At 33.7% G+C, this 20,165-nt stretch overlaps 3 protein-coding genes across 4 annotated transcripts in view; 2 read left to right on the plus strand and 1 right to left on the minus strand.

The window, feature by feature from the left end:
- The window catches only part of LOC141421250 (potassium voltage-gated channel subfamily KQT member 5-like), a 47,398-nt gene extending 42,633 nt beyond the window's left edge, over positions 1–4,765 (plus strand). Inside the window, exon 4 of the mRNA XM_074066916.1 lies at positions 4,657–4,765. Within this exon, the coding sequence (XP_073923017.1) occupies positions 4,657–4,765 (109 nt within the window). The remainder of the gene's footprint in view (positions 1–4,656) is intronic.
- The window catches only part of LOC141421230 (inhibitor of Bruton tyrosine kinase-like), a 1,912,155-nt gene that overhangs the window by 1,814,650 nt on the left and 77,340 nt on the right, over positions 1–20,165 (minus strand). The window lies entirely within an intron of this gene.
- The window catches only part of LOC141410465 (inhibitor of Bruton tyrosine kinase-like), a 973,048-nt gene that overhangs the window by 273,998 nt on the left and 678,885 nt on the right, over positions 1–20,165 (plus strand). The window lies entirely within an intron of this gene.

The following is a 20,165-nucleotide window of genomic DNA, read 5'->3' on the forward strand; positions in this document are numbered from 1 at the left end:
TTTCCATATCTTTGTTTCATACCTTGTGCTTTCATTTTTCTCTCTCTTTTTTTAAAAATCTCCTTAGCTTTGTTTCAGAGTTTGTTGAAATCCTCTCTAAGTATAGTTGTTTCTGTGTTTTTTCTATCTTTTTATCTTTGTTGTCTGGGGATTCATTGAGTTGTTCTTGTGTGTCCTCTTTATGCTCCTTATTATGCTCATTGTACATTCTTATCATCATTCTTTTGACATTAGCAACTGGGGATTCATCTTCTTCACTTTCCATCAAATCCTCTATTGTGGTGTTGTTAGCCTTTTGAGGAATTGTATTCCCTTGCCTTCTTTTTCTCCCCATGTTTCTATTTTGTGCTTTGCTCATGTGTTGTGGATTTTAATCACCTGTTATCTTTCCCTTGACTTAATCTCTATGCTCTTACTAGTTTAGCTTTTATCTAGGTTGTTGTATATTTCTGTTTACTCACTTGGAGGTCTTACTTAATAACAAAATCACAGATCAATTCCAAGCTTATTTACATAATATATAAAAAACCCTTGGTGATAATACCTATCCACAGTGGGTATTTGGGAAATAATAGTTGCTTGGATAGAGTTTTTACTAGTTTGAGCTAAGTATAGCTACAGAGAGATTCTTAGTGTTGCTTCCATGCAAGTAGTCTGTGATGATTCCCTGGATTTCCTTGGTGTTTATTGTTATCTCTCCTTTTTCATTTCTGATTTTATTAATTTGCATCTTTTCCTTCCTCATTTTAGTCAGATTTGTCAGGACATTGTCAATCTTGTTTATTTTTTCAAAGAACCAGCTCTTTGTTTCATTGTTTCTTTGTGTCATTTTTTTTGGTCTTTATCATATTAATTTCAGCCTTTATTTTTATAATTTCTCTCCTTCTTGTTTTGGGTTTTGCTTGTTTTTGTTTTTCTAGGAGTTTGAATTGTAGCATTAGATCATTTATTTGAGGTCTTTCGATCCTTTTAATGTATGCACTCATGGCTATAAAGTTTTCTCTTAGGACTGCATTTGCTCTGTCCCCTAGGTTCTAGTAGGTGGTGTTTTCATTTTCATTAGCTTCCAGGAACCTTTTGATTTCCTCTCTTATTTCTTCTATGACCCACTGATCATTGAGGAATATTTTATTCAGCCTCCCATTATTTGCATATTTTCTGCTGTTGCTTTTGTCCTGGAGTTCTAGTTTTAATGAATTGTGATCTGATAGAAGCCCGGTGGTTATTTCTGTTTTCTTATATTTTCTGGGGCTTGCTTTGCTCTAAGATATGATCTATTTTAGAGAAAGTTCCATGGGCTGCTGAGAATGTATATTGTGTGCTTTGTTGGATTAAATATTCTGTAGACATCAGTTAGGTCCCTCTCGTTTATAGCTTCACTTAATTGTAGGATTTCTTTGTAGATTTTTTGTTTGGATGACCTCTCTATTGGTGATAGAGTGGTATTAAAGTCTCCCACTACCACTGTGTTGGAGTCTGTATGTGCTTTTACCTTCTTTAGTGTATGTTTGATGAAATTGAGTACACTGACATTGGGTGCATATTGGTTGATAATTGTTATTTCACTTTGATATGTTGCCCATTTTATTAATTTTTATTAGTATGAAGTGTCCTTGTTTATCTCATTTGCCCAATGTAGGCTCAAAGTCTACTATGTCTGATTCAAGTATTGCTACTTCTGCCTGTTTTTAGGGGCCACTGGCTTTGTAAATGTTCTTCCAACCTTTCACCTTAAGCCAGTGTTTATTTCTGTCAATAAGATGGGTCGCTTGTAAACAACAGATTGTTGGATCTTCCATTTTAATCCAGTTTGCCAAACAGTGTCTTTAGATTGGGGGGCATTCATTGTTAATATTTATAGGTGTGTGGTGATTCCTGCCATTTAAGCATTTTTGTTATTTAAGACTTTGATTGTGTGCAGTCTAATCAATGCTACTGTCTGATTACTTGTCTGTTCTTCCCAGTGGTTTGATACTTCCCATCCTTTCATGGTTTGGTTGCTTTCATTTTCTGTGTGCAGATTTCCTTGTAGAATCTTCTTCAATGGTGGTTTGGTGGTCATGTATTGATTTAGTTTCTGTTCATCCTTGACGATTTTAATTATTCCATTAATTCTGAGTGATAGTTTGACTGGGTAGAGTATCCTAGGGCTAACGTTTTTTCACTTCAGGGCCCAAACTACATCACTGCATGCCCTTCTTACGTTTAAGGTTTCTGTTGAGAAATCTGCTGTTACTTTGATGGGTTTACCTTTATACTTTATTTGTTTATTTTTTTCCCTTATAGCCTTCAGTATTCTTTCTCTGTTCTCTGTGAATGTCGTTTTAATGATAACGTGCTTTGGGGAGGTTCTATTGTGGTCAAATCTGTTTGGTGTCCTGGAGGCTTCCTGCTCTTGAATGGGCAAAACATACTCGAGATTTGGGAAATTTAGTGTTTTTATTTTATTGAATTATTTATGTCTTTGGCTTGTACCTCTTCTCTTTCTTCCATGCCCAAGATTCTCAGGTTTTGTCATTTGATGTTCTTTCACTGAGTTCTTGTATTCTCCTTAAACAGCTCTTTAGTTGTTTGACCTATATTTCTTCTGTTTTTTTTCTTTAATTTCTATTTTATCTTTGATCTCTAAGATTCTGTCTTCCACTTGTTCTAGTCTGCTGGAGTGGCCTTCCACTCTGTTTTTTGTTTGATTAAAGGGACTTCATATTTCCAGTATTTCTGTTTGATTCCTTTTTCTGAGGTTTTCCAGAAAAAAACCTCAAGTCCTCTTTGTTCAACTTCTCTTTTATGTTTTGTGTCATCTTCTTCAATCCATCTATCTCCCTTTTTATAGTGTCCTTTGTTTAACTTTTGTGTTTGTTGAGCACCTCTCTGAGTTCCTTTATATGTTTCTGTGTCTTCTCATGTGCTTCCTTTTTGGTGTCTTGAAATTTCTTATGTGCATCTTGTACATTCTGATTAAGTATGTCTAGTATCTTCTCCATGAATTTCTCAGTGATGTCTTCCAGAATTTCTTCTTGGAGGGTTTATATGTGTGTGTCACTGGGCTTGTCAGTGACATTTGTCATTGTTTTGTTGAGGTCAGGAATGGGGTGTCTATTTTCTTCATTTCACCCTGAATCCTGTTTTGAATTTCTTTTTTTTTTTTTGAGAATAGATTCCATCAGTTCTTCTTCCCATCACTCCACTTGGTGTTGTGCAACTATGTTTTTGATAGGCTAGTGGTGATTTTGATTTCTTGATTTATTTCACTGATTTAATTTTTGTGTTGTGACTGACTTGGTTATTACCTAGGTTTATGTGCTCTTTTTGTCCCTTGCCTGGAGGTATAATAACACATTCACAAGTTCAATGCCAAACCCTTGTTTACATATTATATACAAAACTCCTTGATGACAATATCTGTAAACTTTGGAAGTTGGGCCAATGATGGTTATTAGGTTAGTTATAGATTTTTTGGTAATTGGTGAAGATGGTACAAAAAGGGGGTGTTGGTGGGAAAAATGGTGGGTTGTTAGGAGAAGAGGTTTGGGGACTGCTAGGTTTTGTGGCCTTTGTGTGTATTTGGATGTATTTCTGCTGTTGTAGTGGAGGGTGTTTGTGTCAGGAATTGCAGGGGGTTGGCATTGTATGTAGTTGATACCATTGGCTAGTCAGCAGGTGGTGAATGTGTAGGAAGAAGTGCTAATGTCATGATACATTGGTGGAGGAAATGAAGGGGAGGTAAAGATGGGGAAAATAGTTGATGAGAAGGGGCAGAAAGAGTAGTTCGGAGAGAGAAGAATAGATTGTAGCACAAGAGAAAGAGAGAAAGTGAGGAGGGTAATAATAGGGACGAAAGGATAGTGATGGTGAAGTTACCAATACAGTAATAATGAAAATTTAAAAGAAAGGAAAACAAAAGAAACACAATAAAAAATACCAGGTTCAGGAACAACAGGAAGTTCAGTATTTTGTAAACGTTCTGGAGTAATTCCATATGTGTCCAATCCTGATATTGGTGTTCAAGCAGAAGCTCTGATGTGATCTCACAAAGTGACTGGCTTGTAATTAGTATTTGGTTCCTTCTCTCCACAAGATTAGTTGGAATTGTGAGGGGAGGTGATACTACCAGCTTGTACAGGGTGTTTAGAGCTGTCGTATTCACCAGGCAGCAGTTGTGTTGACCTTCAACTAAAGCTCTGTTTGGTCTGTTCCTCCCCCAGCAATGTGGGGCAATTCACATTTGAATGCTGTCCTTTGTCCCAGAGATCAACTCTGGGGTCCACCACCTGCCCTGCTTTTGGAGGTTGGCCTGTCACCCCATCCTTGCTCTCAGCCTTTGTGTTTTTTCCAATCTTTGCTGGGTTCTAGTGGCTCCTTTGGTAGTTTGGCTTGTCACCATGCTCCCACTCTCAGCCTTTACTACTTTATGCACACATTAGATCACTTGGAGTTGGTGCTGAGAATTTGGCTCCTTGTCTCACCCCTGTTCTCAGGGCAGGTTCAGCATTCTACCCCACATTTGGTGTTGGAGTCAGATTACAGTTTGCTGGTTGTTTTTCAGTTTTGCTGGGGGGGGTTCAGTCTGTCTAGGGGCTGTGCTGAATTATTTTCCTGGGGGGGTGGGTTGGGGTATTGTGCATGGTGCATGATGTTCACCTGTTCATTCTGCAGTTTTGCAAGCCACTTTGGAGCTGACTGTCAGGGAGAGATGGCCTGTCAGTGTGGTGTGGAAAAGGGATGCTTTCCATGGACTACGGGTCTAGGATGTCAAAGAGTTTGATTGTGATTGATGCTCTGTCTTCTGCTTCTTGGAAGAAGAAAAAAGAAAAGAGAAGTGTCCAGGTTCCCCCTCTCCCCCCAGGGCTGGAGGCCAGCTACGCCTTGCTTTCTGTGCAGCATTGGATTTTTGTGGCTGTTAGGTCCAATTAAAGTCTGATTTAAAGGCCAGTCTTTGATTTTTGTCTGCACCTAATGTGATGGTGGTTATTATTTTGGCTAGGAGCAATCAGAATTACCCAAGTGTAGCTCCAATATCTTGAGGAGGTTCCTAGGGTCATGGAGCTTAGGAGTTCTGATTCCCTACCCTACTAGTCACCATTTTGGATCTCCTAATTAAATTCTTGGTGTACTGAAGTGTTTGTAGAATCATCAGAAATCCAATAATACTTAAATTGATTTAATTATGAACTTAATAAATAAAAAGGATTATAGACTCTGCTCATAAATATCTGCTAATATAATTATCAGAAAATTCTGAGACACATGTTCTTGAAAATATTCCAGTAATATTAAAGACTAAATATATGATAAGTACAAGTAAACACCTGAAAAAATTGAATGTTATGTAGTCTTACCTCTATATTCATGTTAGTAGTGGGAAACAAAATTAAAATAACTAAAATATAGTGAAAATATCAGTAGGGTGGCAAGAATGAATTCTCAAAATTGAAAAATTATTAATACCAAACTGAAGTAATATCAATATATAATCTTAAGGGAAAGTTTGAGTTTTTTAAATATTCAAAGGATAAAGGAGAAGCTTTAAAATAGTAGAAATAATCACCTTACAAATTTTCTTTTCAGGGCTGTGTATAGCTTAAGCTACAACCACGAGCTCAAGAGCACTTGGCTGGCATTGTTAGATATATTATTGCCTGTCAATAAACATTTGGTGGGTTATTTTCCCATATAAAAAGAATTTAACACACTAACACACATACACACAAATTTAACATACTGTTTTCTTTTCATCAAAGGAAATGGATACTATTTGAAGACTCATATTACTTAAAATTTGTGAAGAAAATTTGTGCATATGTTGTTGATTACATAAAAGAGTTAAACTACTGGACAGTAATTCAGGGATTTTTCTTTAGACAAAGGGAGGAAAAGAGCAGCAAAGTTCTACAGCAACATTTTCCCCAAGAATTCAGCAAGCATTTACATTTTTCTTGTTTTTTTTTTTTTGTTAAAATTGCTTTATAACAAGTAATAAAGCTGCCTTGTACTGTGTTTTTGCAATCAGAAGCATGTGTTCTCATTTAGAATTTTTTTTCTCTTCAGATTATCTGGCAAAAAATCAACCATTTAATTCCTTTTAATCAGGAAAATAAGGCACATTTACTAAATCTTTTGAGTAATCAGATTTTAACAAATACCCATGAGCAATTAAGAATCTTAATCATCAAACCTAGTTCAGCTAAATTGGGAATACCAAGTAAATAAGTAATTTCTTATATAACCCAGTTTATTTTATGGCTGAAAATCAAGATAACATAAGACTTAAAAAATGAGAAAATAAGGATCATATATGATAATGTTTCTCAAAAAAGTTATCCAAAACACTTCTGCATTGATATCAGACTAAGTCTCTTAAAATTTGGCACTTAAAATACATGTGTTTAGGCATAAGTTTATGTATGTTCTAAATATAAATCATAAATAAGGATGTTACTAAATTTATTGACTCATTTTTTAAAGAAGCACTTTTTAAAAATACTTGAAATATAAAGAATCACAACCTAGCTGTCCTTATCTCAACTAGCAAAAATGCTATGTCTATCTTATTATTGCTTATGTCTACTCATCAACAAAACTAGAGAAAGGGCAGAAGAGGTTCTGCCTGGAAGTGAGCAGGGTGGAGGGAGGGGGAGGTGGTGCTGGGTGGGAGGGAGAAATGGCCCAAACAATGTATGCACATATGAATAAATGAATTTTAAAAATGGTAGAAATAATCACCTTACAATTTTTCTTTTATGACTGTGTATGTAGTTCATGTGGTACAGCAGTTGCCTAGTATGAATGAGTCCTGGGTTCAGACTATAAGGGGTTGCAAGGGGTAGCATAAAGAGGGCAAATTTTGCTTTTAAATTAACATATAGTATATGTATATATGGATTGAGAAAAAGCAAGAGAGAACTCTACATACAACAAGAAAGAAAGAAAATGGCCACATAACTATTAAGTATAGAGATGTACATTACACATTTGGGTATTTATACCTAAACATTTTAAAAAGCATTTAATATTGCATTATTTATTACTCAATACTCATTCATTTTAAAAATGCTTACTGAATGTGAGCACTTACAGTGTTTCTGACATGATAAATTTTAACCTCTGTGAGCCGTATCTTCAAAATAGAGTAATAAACACACATTTTCTAAAGTTTCTGGGAAAACTGGTGTTATTATACTTAAGTATCAAGCACTGTACAATGTATATTGCATATGTAAAACTTCAATGCTTAACATTTCTTTGTATGACTGACATTAACTTTATTTTTATAAGTTTTAATAATATTTATATTACATTGATGTTTTGGTTATTGATTCTAATTCCACTCAGACTTCCAATAAACAAGATGTACTGTTGAAAGTGTATAAACTGGGTGTCAATAGTGAATTATCCACTGAACTGAGAAGCTTCTTCTGAGCAATGAAGATAACTGAGGTGGAAATTTAGTTAAGTAGTTATCTGTGAGTACAGTGCCCACCCTTAAATCAGGTTTTTTCTGGTAATTTGCAAAAGCTGAGAGAATACTCAAGTAGAAGAAGTTGATGAGCATGGGTGCGGACAAGAGGAAGGGAGGTCAGTGAAGACATGAAAGGCCAGTAATTGTGGGACTCTGGAGACTGAATGTCCTTTGCTTTTAATTGTGACTGAGATGGGGGAAGTGTTGGAGCTCTGAACAGTGGAGTGACATAATCAAAGTTCTTAAGATAATTACTCCATCTTCTTTGTTGCAAATGTAATGAAATGTGTAAGGCAGAGGCAGGGAGGCCCTGTAGTAAGGGGTTAAAATTATCATGATGAGAAATGGAATTAGTGAGAAGAGGTTATGTGTTAGATATATTTTGAAAATAGAGCAGGCATGACTAACTGATGAATTTAATATTAGGATGTTAGTGAAAAAAATGTAACCAACAAAGAATTGACACTGAGCAACTGAAAGATCAACTTAGGTTGGAATGATTGATTGTATATTAAGTAGATTTGAGGAAAATATCAGGAAATATTTTTGCTCGTGGCAAAATTGAGATATTTATTAAAAATACAAATAGTAATGAAAGCCTGCATCTGGTAAGTTTGATATTGTCATCACACAAATTACATTTAATTAATTGATTAATTAATTTTTTGGAGTTAGTGAGGTTTGAAACCAGTGTTTTGCCCTTGTAAGGCAAGTGCTCTACCACTTGAGCCATGACTCCAGCTGTTCTTGTTCTGGTTATTTTGGAGAGAGAGTCTTGCTTTTTAGCCAGGCTGGCCTGGACTGACTTCCTCTTATTTTATGCTTCCCCTGTAGTGAAATGACATGCACATGCTATCACTCTAAGCTTTTTTTCCTTTGAGATGAAGTTCTTACAAAATTTTTTGTCAGGGCTGGTCTGGAAACATGATTCTTACAATCTCAGCCACTCAAGTAGTTATAAGAACAGTCATGAGCCACCACCACCCAATTATAAATGGTGATATGCAAGTGGATTGAGTGTTCTGAGTTGTCTCTATAATGTTCAAAGAAAGGAGAGGCAAACCATTGTGAGTATAGGCAATATTGGTATATGTGTTGCAATCTTGCTGATAATTATAATATTCAAGTGGCAAAAACATTAAGGTACAGCCCACCATTATCATTATTAGTTAATTTTAAATAGAAGCAACTCAAGATAGTTAAGGGTCTTTCTAGTGGTCAGTGAACATGTTGGTGGTTTTCATGAATCTCAAACCCAGACATTTTTTTCTAGTATGCACATTTCTCATTGTACCATGCAGCAATGTTTTTACCATGTTGTCTCTCGTTAAAACCTACATCATTTTACCTCTCTGAGGACACTGAGTTTATTTCAATTTTTCATTGAATTCTTTACATTTAGTCATTTTTCATATATTGCATTGATGTACGGCTTTTGATTATTTAAGATGTGAGAACATTTCTACTCTGTGCATTACTGTATAAGCCTGCAGTAAGGAATATAAACTAATCACAGTGAATAAGGTAAGAATTGGACAGACAGAAGGACATGTATTTATATACTTTCTTGATTTTAAGTGATAATTATACTTCACTTATGAATTTTTACTCTGTTGTAAGTTAGCTGTATACATTTTGGTTTCAAATAGCCAACAATATTAATGAGACTTGTTGCTTTAACTTAAGGAAAATTTTCTTAGAAAATAGGGACAACTTATTTACTTTAAATATGGAAGCTAGTAGGCACTTAAAACCTATTTCATATAATATTACAAACTCTAAAATTATCACAACAGAGACAAGTCATGTTGATAGTAAGTATTAATAAAATGTGGTAGAAATGGTATTTCATCTCTGTGTTCTTTGTATCAAAACCTCATAACCCCTGTTTCTTCCTGAGAAAAAATGCAAATATTAGCTGAAGCCAATAATACTAAATAACTGGTTAGTATTTCTCAACATTTTGAAGGTCATATAAAAGAAAGAAGTCTAAAACAAGAGAAGCCTACACAAAGTTGAAAATTAAATGCAAAAAAAGTGTCCTGATAGGACTGTTCTGATAGAACAGAAAATGATGTTGTGGAGATACTGAGATATGAATAAAATGGGAGGTTTAGTCATATTTGACAGGTTTTATCCTGACAAATGTACTGTGCTATTATAAGAAGATATATAGGGGAAATAGGGTGTTGACTCTGTGGGGATTCTCTGTGCTGTTCAATTTTTGTGAACTCTAAAGGTGCTCTAAAAGAAAATGTTTATTTTAAAAAGGACAATAGATTAAAAACACATTTCCTTCAAAATATAACAAAATCCTTTATTTTGGGGTGTCATTAGTCACTAGGAAAATGCAAAGGAAAACCATATGCAATGCTACTATACCCCTACTAAAATTGCTAGGCTATATAGTCTTCACATTATAACAACATAGTTGAAAGTACAGAAATACTCATTGATAAGGGAATCAACAAAATTATATTATAGATATAAAGATATATTATTTAATAAGAAAAAATTCATGTTATTGATAAAAGGAAAATATTTATATTTTGTTAAACAGACCCAAATACTATATACTGTAAGTTTCCATTTGTTTATTTAAAATTCCAGAAAATATGAATTTATCTACAGGGTTAGATAGCCAAACAGAAGTTCCCTTTGAATGGGTTTGGTGTTTAAGAGTGAGAGGGTGGGATTACAAAAGGTAGAAGAATTGATTTCTATATTGTGGATATACTCAATATCATGACTCCATTGATGATTTTGTATTGCATATTCATGTATATTTATGCACACTAAACTAATTAATTTGCACATTGGGAATATGTACTTATTGTCAGCTATGCTTCAATAAAGCTGTTTTTTAAAAACTGATTTTGATCACTTATTATGGCAAAATAAGAAAAATAAATGTAAAAAGGACACCTATCTTTGAAAATTCTTATGTTCCATTGAAACCTGGTGTTTCAAATACATAATTTCCTTATATTTTGTATTATCTTCCAAATTTTTAAATTAGCTGAAATTGGTACAGGCTGTACTCATTCCACATACACTGAACCCCCAAAGACTCAAATCTCACCAAATCCAGTGGGCCAAGCTTGGGGGTAACTGCAGAATTAGGTTCCTAAGTATTTGTAGCATAAATACAACATAACAAAGATTACATTTAAAATATTACATCATAATTATCTCTAATCCACATAATTCTGACTTTCATTTAAATAGGTTTATCTAAAATTTCTATTTCATATTTTCAGGAAAAACTCATTTTAAATAGTTTTACAAAGAATAGTGGTATATTTAAAACACAGCAATTTGGAATGGAGGCATTACTCAAGAGATAGAACACCTGCTTTCCAAGCACAAAGCCCTGAGTTCAAAGCCCAGCATCATGAAAAAAGTACAGCAATTTTTCTCTCCAATCTTCCAAACAAAATGGGTAAGTTTATAGTTCCACACTCATTTACTTCCCTATAAGTCCATATATTGTGGTTGGAAAATGAAGAGGAAACAAGAAGAACTTTGCGTACTATTTTCATCTTCAAGTTCTAGTCTTCCTGTTATCTCTCTAGAGTCAATTGCATATCTTCTTTAAGTGAAATCTTCTGAGAACATTTCCCTATCTTTGTGATGGATGATTTCCTTCAAAAGTGATAGTAGTCTGGAGGGAAATATAACTTCACATTCTGGTTTTATTATCCTTAGACTTTTTAATCAGGTTAACACTCATCCCAGTAGCACTGAACATAATGTTTTCTTTCACTAACACTCTAAGAATCATATAATTATTCAAGGAAATGTAAGGGTATTCTTAAGGAAGTTACAGCTGACACAGTCAATACTTTATGTCCAGTTGGCTTATACAACTCAAATAATGGTGCCGATGTTAATGTAATCCATTTTTCTCCCAGGCATGGCAGTTCTAAAATTTAACATGAAGTTTTTAATTTTCCATGGTTAACAATTTCAGAGAGAAAAAAACATTATTCTGTAATTCGCAATCTCTATCTAGGAAGGATAGAACTGAAAATTGCCTCATACAATTAAATTATGGAAACAATAACATATAAATATTTTATATTGATCAGTTATGGTATTCAAAGAATGCATGTTTAAATAACAAGGGTTACTTTTAATTAATACACAAAAAGATAATGTTTTTACAGAGTAATGGGGTACCATGAAATATTTTCATACATGTATATGTACATAATGTTTAAATCATGTTAAATTATCTCAAATGTTTGTCATCTCTTTAGGGGTGAAAACATATTCAAAATACTTTTTTCTACTTTTTGGTATTCATGTTATTTTGTTGTTAACTATAGTCACCCTAATGTGTGATAGCACACTAGAGCTTCTTATTCCTATTTTATTATAACTGTGTGCCAATTGTTCAATCTCTCCCTATTCCTATATCCTTCTTACATTCCCTGGTTTCTGATAACCACCATTCTACACAACTTCTATGAAATCAATTTTTTAATATATTTCAAATGATGGAGATCATGTAGTAATTGTCTTTCAGTGCCTGATTTATTTTATTTTAAATAGTAACCTGTAGATTAATTCATGTGGTAGCATTTGACAGAATTTCGTGGTTAACTTTTTTGTTTATTGTTTAGTTTTTGAGTTCAAATTATGTTCTATCATGTGCATAGAGCACATTTAAAAAATTCTTTTGTCTGTTGACAAACACTTAGGTTGTTTTCACAAACTGGCTATATGCTGCAATAACCATGACAGTACAGATAAGTCTTTGCTATAGTGATTTACAACTCAATACTAAGTGGTGGGATGTCTGGACCATATGGTCATTCTAGTTTTAGTTTTTAGGGAACTCCTGAAATTGGTATATTTATTGATACTCTCACTGGTATCATATAAGCATCCCTTTCTCCTCTTACCAATTCCTACTTTCTTTTCACCGTGTTGATTGTAACCAATCAATCAGGTGTAAGGTGGTATGTCATCGTAGTTTTCATTTGCATTTCTCTGATGGTTAGAGATGTTGAGCATTTTCACATATCTTTTGGCCTTGTGTGTAGTTTCTTTCAAGAGATGCCTATTTTCTTGAAGAGCTACAGAATAGTGTGGAAAGCTCTTGGTAATTTAAATCATTTCCTCAAGATCACATGTCCACTATTAAAATTGACGAAACCTTCAGTTATAATTTGCTATACAATCTAAGAAAAGAAAATAAATTTTGGCTGGTGGAGTAGCTTATGGGGTAGAGTGCTTGCCTAGGAAGTGTGAAGCCCAGAGTTCAAACCAAGTATTGCCAATAACTAAATAAATAGATAAATAGATTAATTAATAAATTTGGGTTCAGAAAAAAGTTATTTAATTGTAGTATTTCTTCAAATTATATACATAGAGACAAATCCCTCCAAAAATATAAATATGAATTAGAAATCTGTGACTAAAAGGTTTCCCTTAGAGAATTTAATCAGACTTTGATTCCATAATTGTGATTCTGTGTGTATCACAGAATCTGTGTGTATATATGTATTTTTGTATGTGTGCGTGCATGTGCTTATATATAAAACTCAAATGGACTCAAGCAGTCAGCAGTTTGTAGTCTATAGGATCACACGTACCAAGTAAACAGTGGATGTTTAAGTTGTCCTTCAGTAAAATATCCCTCTACCAACACAGATTTTAGAGTTAGTCCAATTATTTCCTTATTACCTAATCAAAAATCATCTGACATTTTTCTTCTTCTTAGTATTTGCACTATGATAGACTGTTAGGAACACAAGACAATTTGATGCTTACCATCTAGTACATAAAAAGGAGATCGACCCTGTGCCTCTTTTTGTAGCCCAAAACAATGGGAATAAGTGGAGCAAAGGAGAAAATGAAAGAAGCACAAAAATTTCTTATTTATGTGTTTTTCAATGAAATTTTATCCCACTCATCTTACATGATATCTTGTGCCTGCAACCCTTTCATGATTTGATAAGAATTGAGTAGCACATACTAGGAAAGAAAAGAAGAGTGGGAATACTATTGCACACAGCATAGGAGAGACAGAAAGAGATAAGCCAAAGAGAGAGAAAGAGAGATGCACATTTAAATCAAAATTTGTTTCACTTTTATATGACATTTTACAAATGTGATATTATATCCTGTTAATCAAGTACATACAAAAGAGAGTCACCACTGAATTCTTAGCTTAAACATTGTGCAAATGATGTGTGTCTGTACCAAAGAGTATGTAATTTCAAGTAAATATTGAACATAGGTATGATTTTGAGTTTAACACCTTGAAGAAGAAATTTTATTTTCACCATTGTATCACTTGGGGAAATTTACATATTCTCTTAAGACAATATTTGTCATGTAGACAAATTATAACAGTACCTTTCTTGGAGGGTAATTGTAAGAATTCCATAACATAATACAAGTAGAACCATTGGCATAGTGCCTGTCACATTGAGATCTTTAGTCCTCTGGGCCATGGAACGTATAACTGGAAAACATAATAATTTATAGTATCTTTCCATATCTGGGCATGGTTACATAAGTAATTTGGAAACTTTCATTAAACTTTGCTATGTTTAACATTCTATGCTAAACACCGAGGTATTCTAGAAGACAATACAGACTTTGCTGGCTATACTTATAAAGTTATATAAAAGTATATGCATTGGTTTTATGTCATGTGTAACAAATTATCATAATTTCAATGGCGTAAAGCAATGTTTCATGGTTTCTGTAAGTGAGAATCCTACATGGTGTTGCTGAGATTTTGTGTATAAGCATTTGTGTTTTTTTTTGCAGTTCCGGATTTGTACTCAGGGCTTCCCTCTTGCTAGGCAGTGCTGTACTACTTTAGCCACTCTACCAGCCCTGTATATGAGTTTTTACTCAGAGATTCTGAGGAAAACAACTTCAGAGCTCGTTGAGGTTTTAGGTACAAACAAATTCCTTGTGGGTAAATAACGCAGTAAAGAAACACTCTCACTTTCTAGTTTTTTCTGATTTCTCTTTATGATACCGATTGGAAAAAAAAAACAAAAAACGAATTAAAAAAAACTTTCTCCAGTTAAGGGAGTTATGTAATTATTTTAGGGACTACACATTATATGTAGGCTATGGTGAACTATTTCATATCATACAACAAAATTGTGTCATTAGGTTTGGGAATCTTGGTGTACATTAGAATTCTACTTCCTGAATTATGGAAGGTTGACATTGGAAGTATAAATTCTATACAAATTAGAAATTGTCTTTTCTTGCTGTATATATAGAAAGGAAGCCTAGAATGTTATGTGAATCCATAACTGATACATCTAATCTTACCTGGATGGGTGGAACTATTTAAATAAATGTTACCAGACAGAAAATTAAATTAATGATAATGATGAAATAGATGTGGTGAATTTATCGGGAATGGTAATTAATTAAATAAACGTGAACGTGAAAGAAGTATAAAAAATTCAGGTAAGAAACAGTTGATATCGTACATGCTTGAATTATAGAAAATGGATTTACGCAAAGCTAGGACAGTGAGATGACCTATGACTGGAACATTTTAAGCTTCAGTGAGCTTTTATCCAAGTGGTAGAAAAACATTAAAGTTCGGCTATAAAAGTTCAACACTTATGATCATGACAACTTCTAAGCACAATAAAATTTTAATAAGACATTCCTTAAGTCGACATAAATATTCATTCATTAATCTTCTAAAAAAGAACTTTTTTTCAGTAAATAGAATAGAATGGATGTGAAAACAGTAAGTTCAATCAAATAATAATAATAATAAACCCATGTTCTAGTCCTGAATGTGGTTATTTGATAGCTTTCAACCTCCATTTTTTCATCTGTTCCTTAAATAATATGTAACAAACTGCAATTAGAAGTTATTGCTTTTTTTTATAGACATAAAATTAAACAGAATTAGAATCAAAAGTAGTATAGGATATTTCAGGCAAGCTTAGAAAAAAATTATTGAAAAAAGTAAAGAAACCAGAGAGGGTTTTAGATGATGTTTATATTTTAAATATTTAAACATGTCTTGAAACAAAGACATCTAAATCACCAGACAGTAAAGTCCGACTATTTATATTCTTCTGTCCACTGTTATTATCATCAGAACTTTAGTTCCAGGTAGTTTGTTACTAAATACAATATTTATGTCGCAGTTGAATACTGTAGTGTCTCTCGTCTAACAAAGCATAGCAGATAGTATTCTGAAACTGCATTTGCTATGAACATGATTCATGTTATCAAGCACAGAAATCACAAACAAAGTGACTTCTATTTTGAGGGACCTTTAATCAAGAGATAAAGTTGTATTGCAGCAAACTTGGGCAGGAATATACCTGCATAAGCTATTTTCCATCACACAGTCACTTTATGATCCACTTTCTGATCTAAGCAACGGTACATGGGAGGTGTACTGTTCTGAAATCACAAAGTAAAAAGTTGGTCCAAAGGCACAGTACATTAATTACAAAATACGCTGAGTCACCTTGGGTTTTTCGTAGATCACAGTATAGAACTCCAAGGATATTTAGTAGCTTTCATTGATTAAACTGTGTCATTTAGAACAAAGAATGAGAATGATTTTCTTATTTTATTTAAGTACCTTTTTTAAAATCAAACCTTATTGATAGGTTATCTTGAATTAATTCCTTATCATTAGTACTAAACCCACTATGTTTTATCAATGCGATGTTATTTTGACGTATCTCATGATTCCTTATTAAAATAATGCCCACATAAATAACATGCTTTTTTGCATAAAATTGGAATAGATTAACTACAAATAGTTTAAATATCAAAACTTTGTTTGGCTTAAGTTTTAAGGTTTGTATCAAACCAATATTGAATAAAGGTAGTAGCAGTGGAGTGAAATGTAGTTTTGAAAAAACACATAATTTAGATGGATGGACATCATTTTGGCATTAGGTATTCTTTGTGATGGTTTTGAAGAGAATGTGAATGCTATGGTATCACTAGCATCTGTGAAGTCTGGATATCGGGTTCTCTCTCTTTGCTCTCCTGCCATCTGCATATTAACATGTTAGTAATAGGTACCCCACATTTTCACAGGAGGTTTCCTTCTGGCTACATTGGTATGAAGGTAAATGATACATATATTACTCACTGTCAAGCACAGGTAAGTAGATAAATTCAGATAATGGTAACTGTTCAGTGAAATCCCAAAGAAACATTATAAAAGGAGAATGATTTTAGTTAGGTAAAACTTTATGGGAAAGTTACTGTCTAAGAGAAGGTGATATTTGCACTAGCTCAGATACTAGTACAATCCCTTCGCGGAACAGAATGCACACAAAACCCATGAGATGGAAGTCATCTATTTAGTTCAGAAAGAATATTCTTGTGACTGAGTGTGATGCACAGGCAGGTTGGAGTAGAAAATGAGGTCGGGGAAAAGCAGTTAGCTATGGAAAGTGATTGTGAGGGGTTTTAGAAGCAGTGGGTAGATTTGGAATCTGTTGGATTATATTATATTGGGACTCTTTTAGAATACATTGAAGAAAGTTGATAGAGGAAATCAATGATAGAGTTTTAGATAGGCGATTTTTCAAATATTTCAGCATCTAAGTGATTGTATTTCTTTGGACTGATATATCAACATACCCCAGACTCAGGGCTTAAACAACAAGCACCTATTCTCACATAACGGTAGAGATCAGCCTGGGTGGCTTATACAACTCACTCTCATTTTCTCACTTTTCTGGAGTGTAGAAGTCCAAAATCAAGCTGATGACGTGATACCTCTCTCCTTGGCTTGCAGATGGTTGTCTTCTTGTTGAGTTCATTTGGCCTTTTCTCTGGTGTGCATGACTCTCATGTCTCTTCTTTTAACAAGGTTCCAATCCTTTTGGATTAAGGTTACATCCTCATATGTAGTTTGCATATTTCTTGAACAGCTTGATCTTCAATAAATTTGCTTCAAATATTGGAAATTCCAATTTTTAATATATACACTCACACGATACAAAGGGGAAAATAGCTTAGATTAAAGGTGATAAGATTAAGAAAGTACAAACTGGGTGCTAGGGGCTCAAGCCTATAATCCCAAATACTTGGAAGACTGAGATAGAGAGGATTGTTTTTGAGGTCAGACTAAGCAAGGAGTTCTTGAGATCCCATGTCCAAAATTATCTGACCAAAACAAACTAGAGTTTGACTCAAGCAATAGTGCATTTGCTTTGCAAGTTCAAAGTTCTGAGTTCAAACCCCAGTCCTATCAAAGAAAGAGAGATTTAAAAAGTGTATTAAAAATCAGAAAAATTAAGAAACCCAAGAATCCCCTATACTGACAATTCCTGAGTTTTGTCTGTCTTACTTTATAAAATGTATCTCAAAATGATTTCAGAAGATAACTTCTTCAAATGAAAGTATTCTGTAAAATGCACTTTGAGAGATTAATAAACATGACATGTCTATAGTTAACATAAATTCTCTAAATATAGTCAATTTTATATACATATATGTGCATTAATCTTACTTTTGTACTTCAAAAGTATCATCTCTTCATTTTTAGTCACAAAATATTTTCAGTGAAGGGTTTCTGGGCTTTATTGATAAATTAAAATATATTTCTAATTTTGTTATTTCTATAGTCAGCTATTTTTGCAATAGGGTATTTGGAAAGCTATCCTCAAAATATCAAGTGCTTATATCAAACAATGGTTTCTCTAGCCCACAATAAGGCAAGTTGGTCAAGGTGCTGTTCTTCACATCTCTCAAAGTCCTCCAGTGCTGTTCAGTATTGTCTATCAACACTAACAAAATTGGGAATTCATCAAGAGTCATCTGAACACCTTACTACCTTTGACGATCCTCTGACTCAAAAACAGCATGCATATTAGAGACCTTTGATATTTCTACCCACTGTTGATACTTAGTGTTCAACACACTGAATCACACTATAGTATTTGTTTATTTGTTTGTATTTCTATTAGTGTGCATTAATTGTACAAAGTAATGGATTCCTTATAGAATTGGTTATTTTGGTTTGCTATGATTAGGTCTTTTGGGGAGATTTTTTAAACCTGATTTCTGTTGTATATATGCAAATTTCTACTGTGCATTTGTGAAATGGTTCCTTGGTGTGTCACATTTTCATCTAATGTGTCATTTGTTCTATAGTAATACAATTATTTTTCTTTATGAATTTGTGCTGTCAGAAAATCAGTCATGGATCCAGTCCCAGGAATTGTGAACTTTGGAAGGATTCCTATCAGAAAGACATATTAATGCAAAATTTGACCAGGATTCCCATTTCAAAACCTCATAGGACTTGGTCATATATCTGTCTTTGTGTTCATGAGAAATGCTTTCATTTTGGTGTACATTTTTGTTGTTGTAGTTATTTTCCCCAAATGAGGTTTTTTTAAACCCTGAGTTTTGACAAATGACTTTTGACCAATATTTGTTGACATACATTATTACAAACATCATCTTTACTAGATGATAAAACAATATAGCTAGAGAAACAATGAGAAAACCAGAAGATAAACCAGAGGAAAATCTCTAGAATTCAGAGACATTACAAGACAAAAATGTGAAGATGAAATAGAATATAGGGAAGAACAAATTAAGCAACTGCATCAAACACAAGTAGATTCGGATGAGGTTAAAAAACATTATTTATTAAGAGCAAGATTCAGTATGCCCCACAGAGCTGTCCTGTATGTTGCAATGACTCTACGTTTCCTATTGTTGTGAGACCCACAGGAAAATTGAAAGAATCACTCTATGATCCCAGACAGCTGTATGTGACTTAGAGATGCATGTTCCCTTGGTGTGCTCTCATCTCCTCTATCCTAAGCAGATCATTAGGTAAAAAACAGAACCTCCACCTACCAGCAGACATAACACGAGAGACAGAAGGTTCTAGAGCAGGACCCCAGAGTAACATTTGCTCTAAGTGATGTGCCACGGGTATTATGTATTCTGGCAGAATATATGAATTTAGATTTATAAACACTAGGAGTTATCTCAAGAAGAAGGCAGAATTAGAAATGCCTACCTACTTTGCCTTAAACCTTCTTCAGAGGAATTATATTATCCATCACATTTTTCTCAATTCCAACCCAAAATACAAGTTTCTGAGTACCTTAGTTATCATCACTACTGTCATCACTAAATACTTAGGTATTTTGAATAAGCTCCTTGAAAAAATCCTCGAACTCCTTAAACTGTATCCCAAGTAACTCTTAGGTCACAATTCTCTATACTCTTTAATTCTCTGATTGTTTTTCTGCCATCTTAGTTTGGATGAAACCCTCATAATCATTGTAAGATGTCATCATTACAATACCAATATCTCAATACCATGACACCTAGAGATGAAAAAGATTTTGTCGCTGCTTCTCATTGACTGTTCAAGCCTTTGTCTTCATTTCTTTAAAATTACATTTTTGTGATAACAAATTGCAATTGTGGACAATTCAACAATCCCCTCCTTTTTTGGAAACTATTAAAATCTCTCTTTTATCACCTATTATAATTATTAGTTATGCTGACAATTTGCTTTTGTATTATCCAGGGAATATTCTATTCTCCTAGTTCTTTAATGTATTTTTCAAATTATACTCACTCCAAATTTTGGTTTTAAGAATTTTCGAGTTATTAACTTTTTAAAACAGTTCCCTAAAAGTCTCATTTCCCTCATTTTTAAGCCATGTTCCATGTGCCAGAATTAATTTATTTCCAA

Source organism: Castor canadensis, chromosome 3 (assembly GCF_047511655.1).
Source record: "Castor canadensis chromosome 3, mCasCan1.hap1v2, whole genome shotgun sequence".
Taxonomy (NCBI): Eukaryota; Metazoa; Chordata; class Mammalia; order Rodentia; family Castoridae; genus Castor; species Castor canadensis.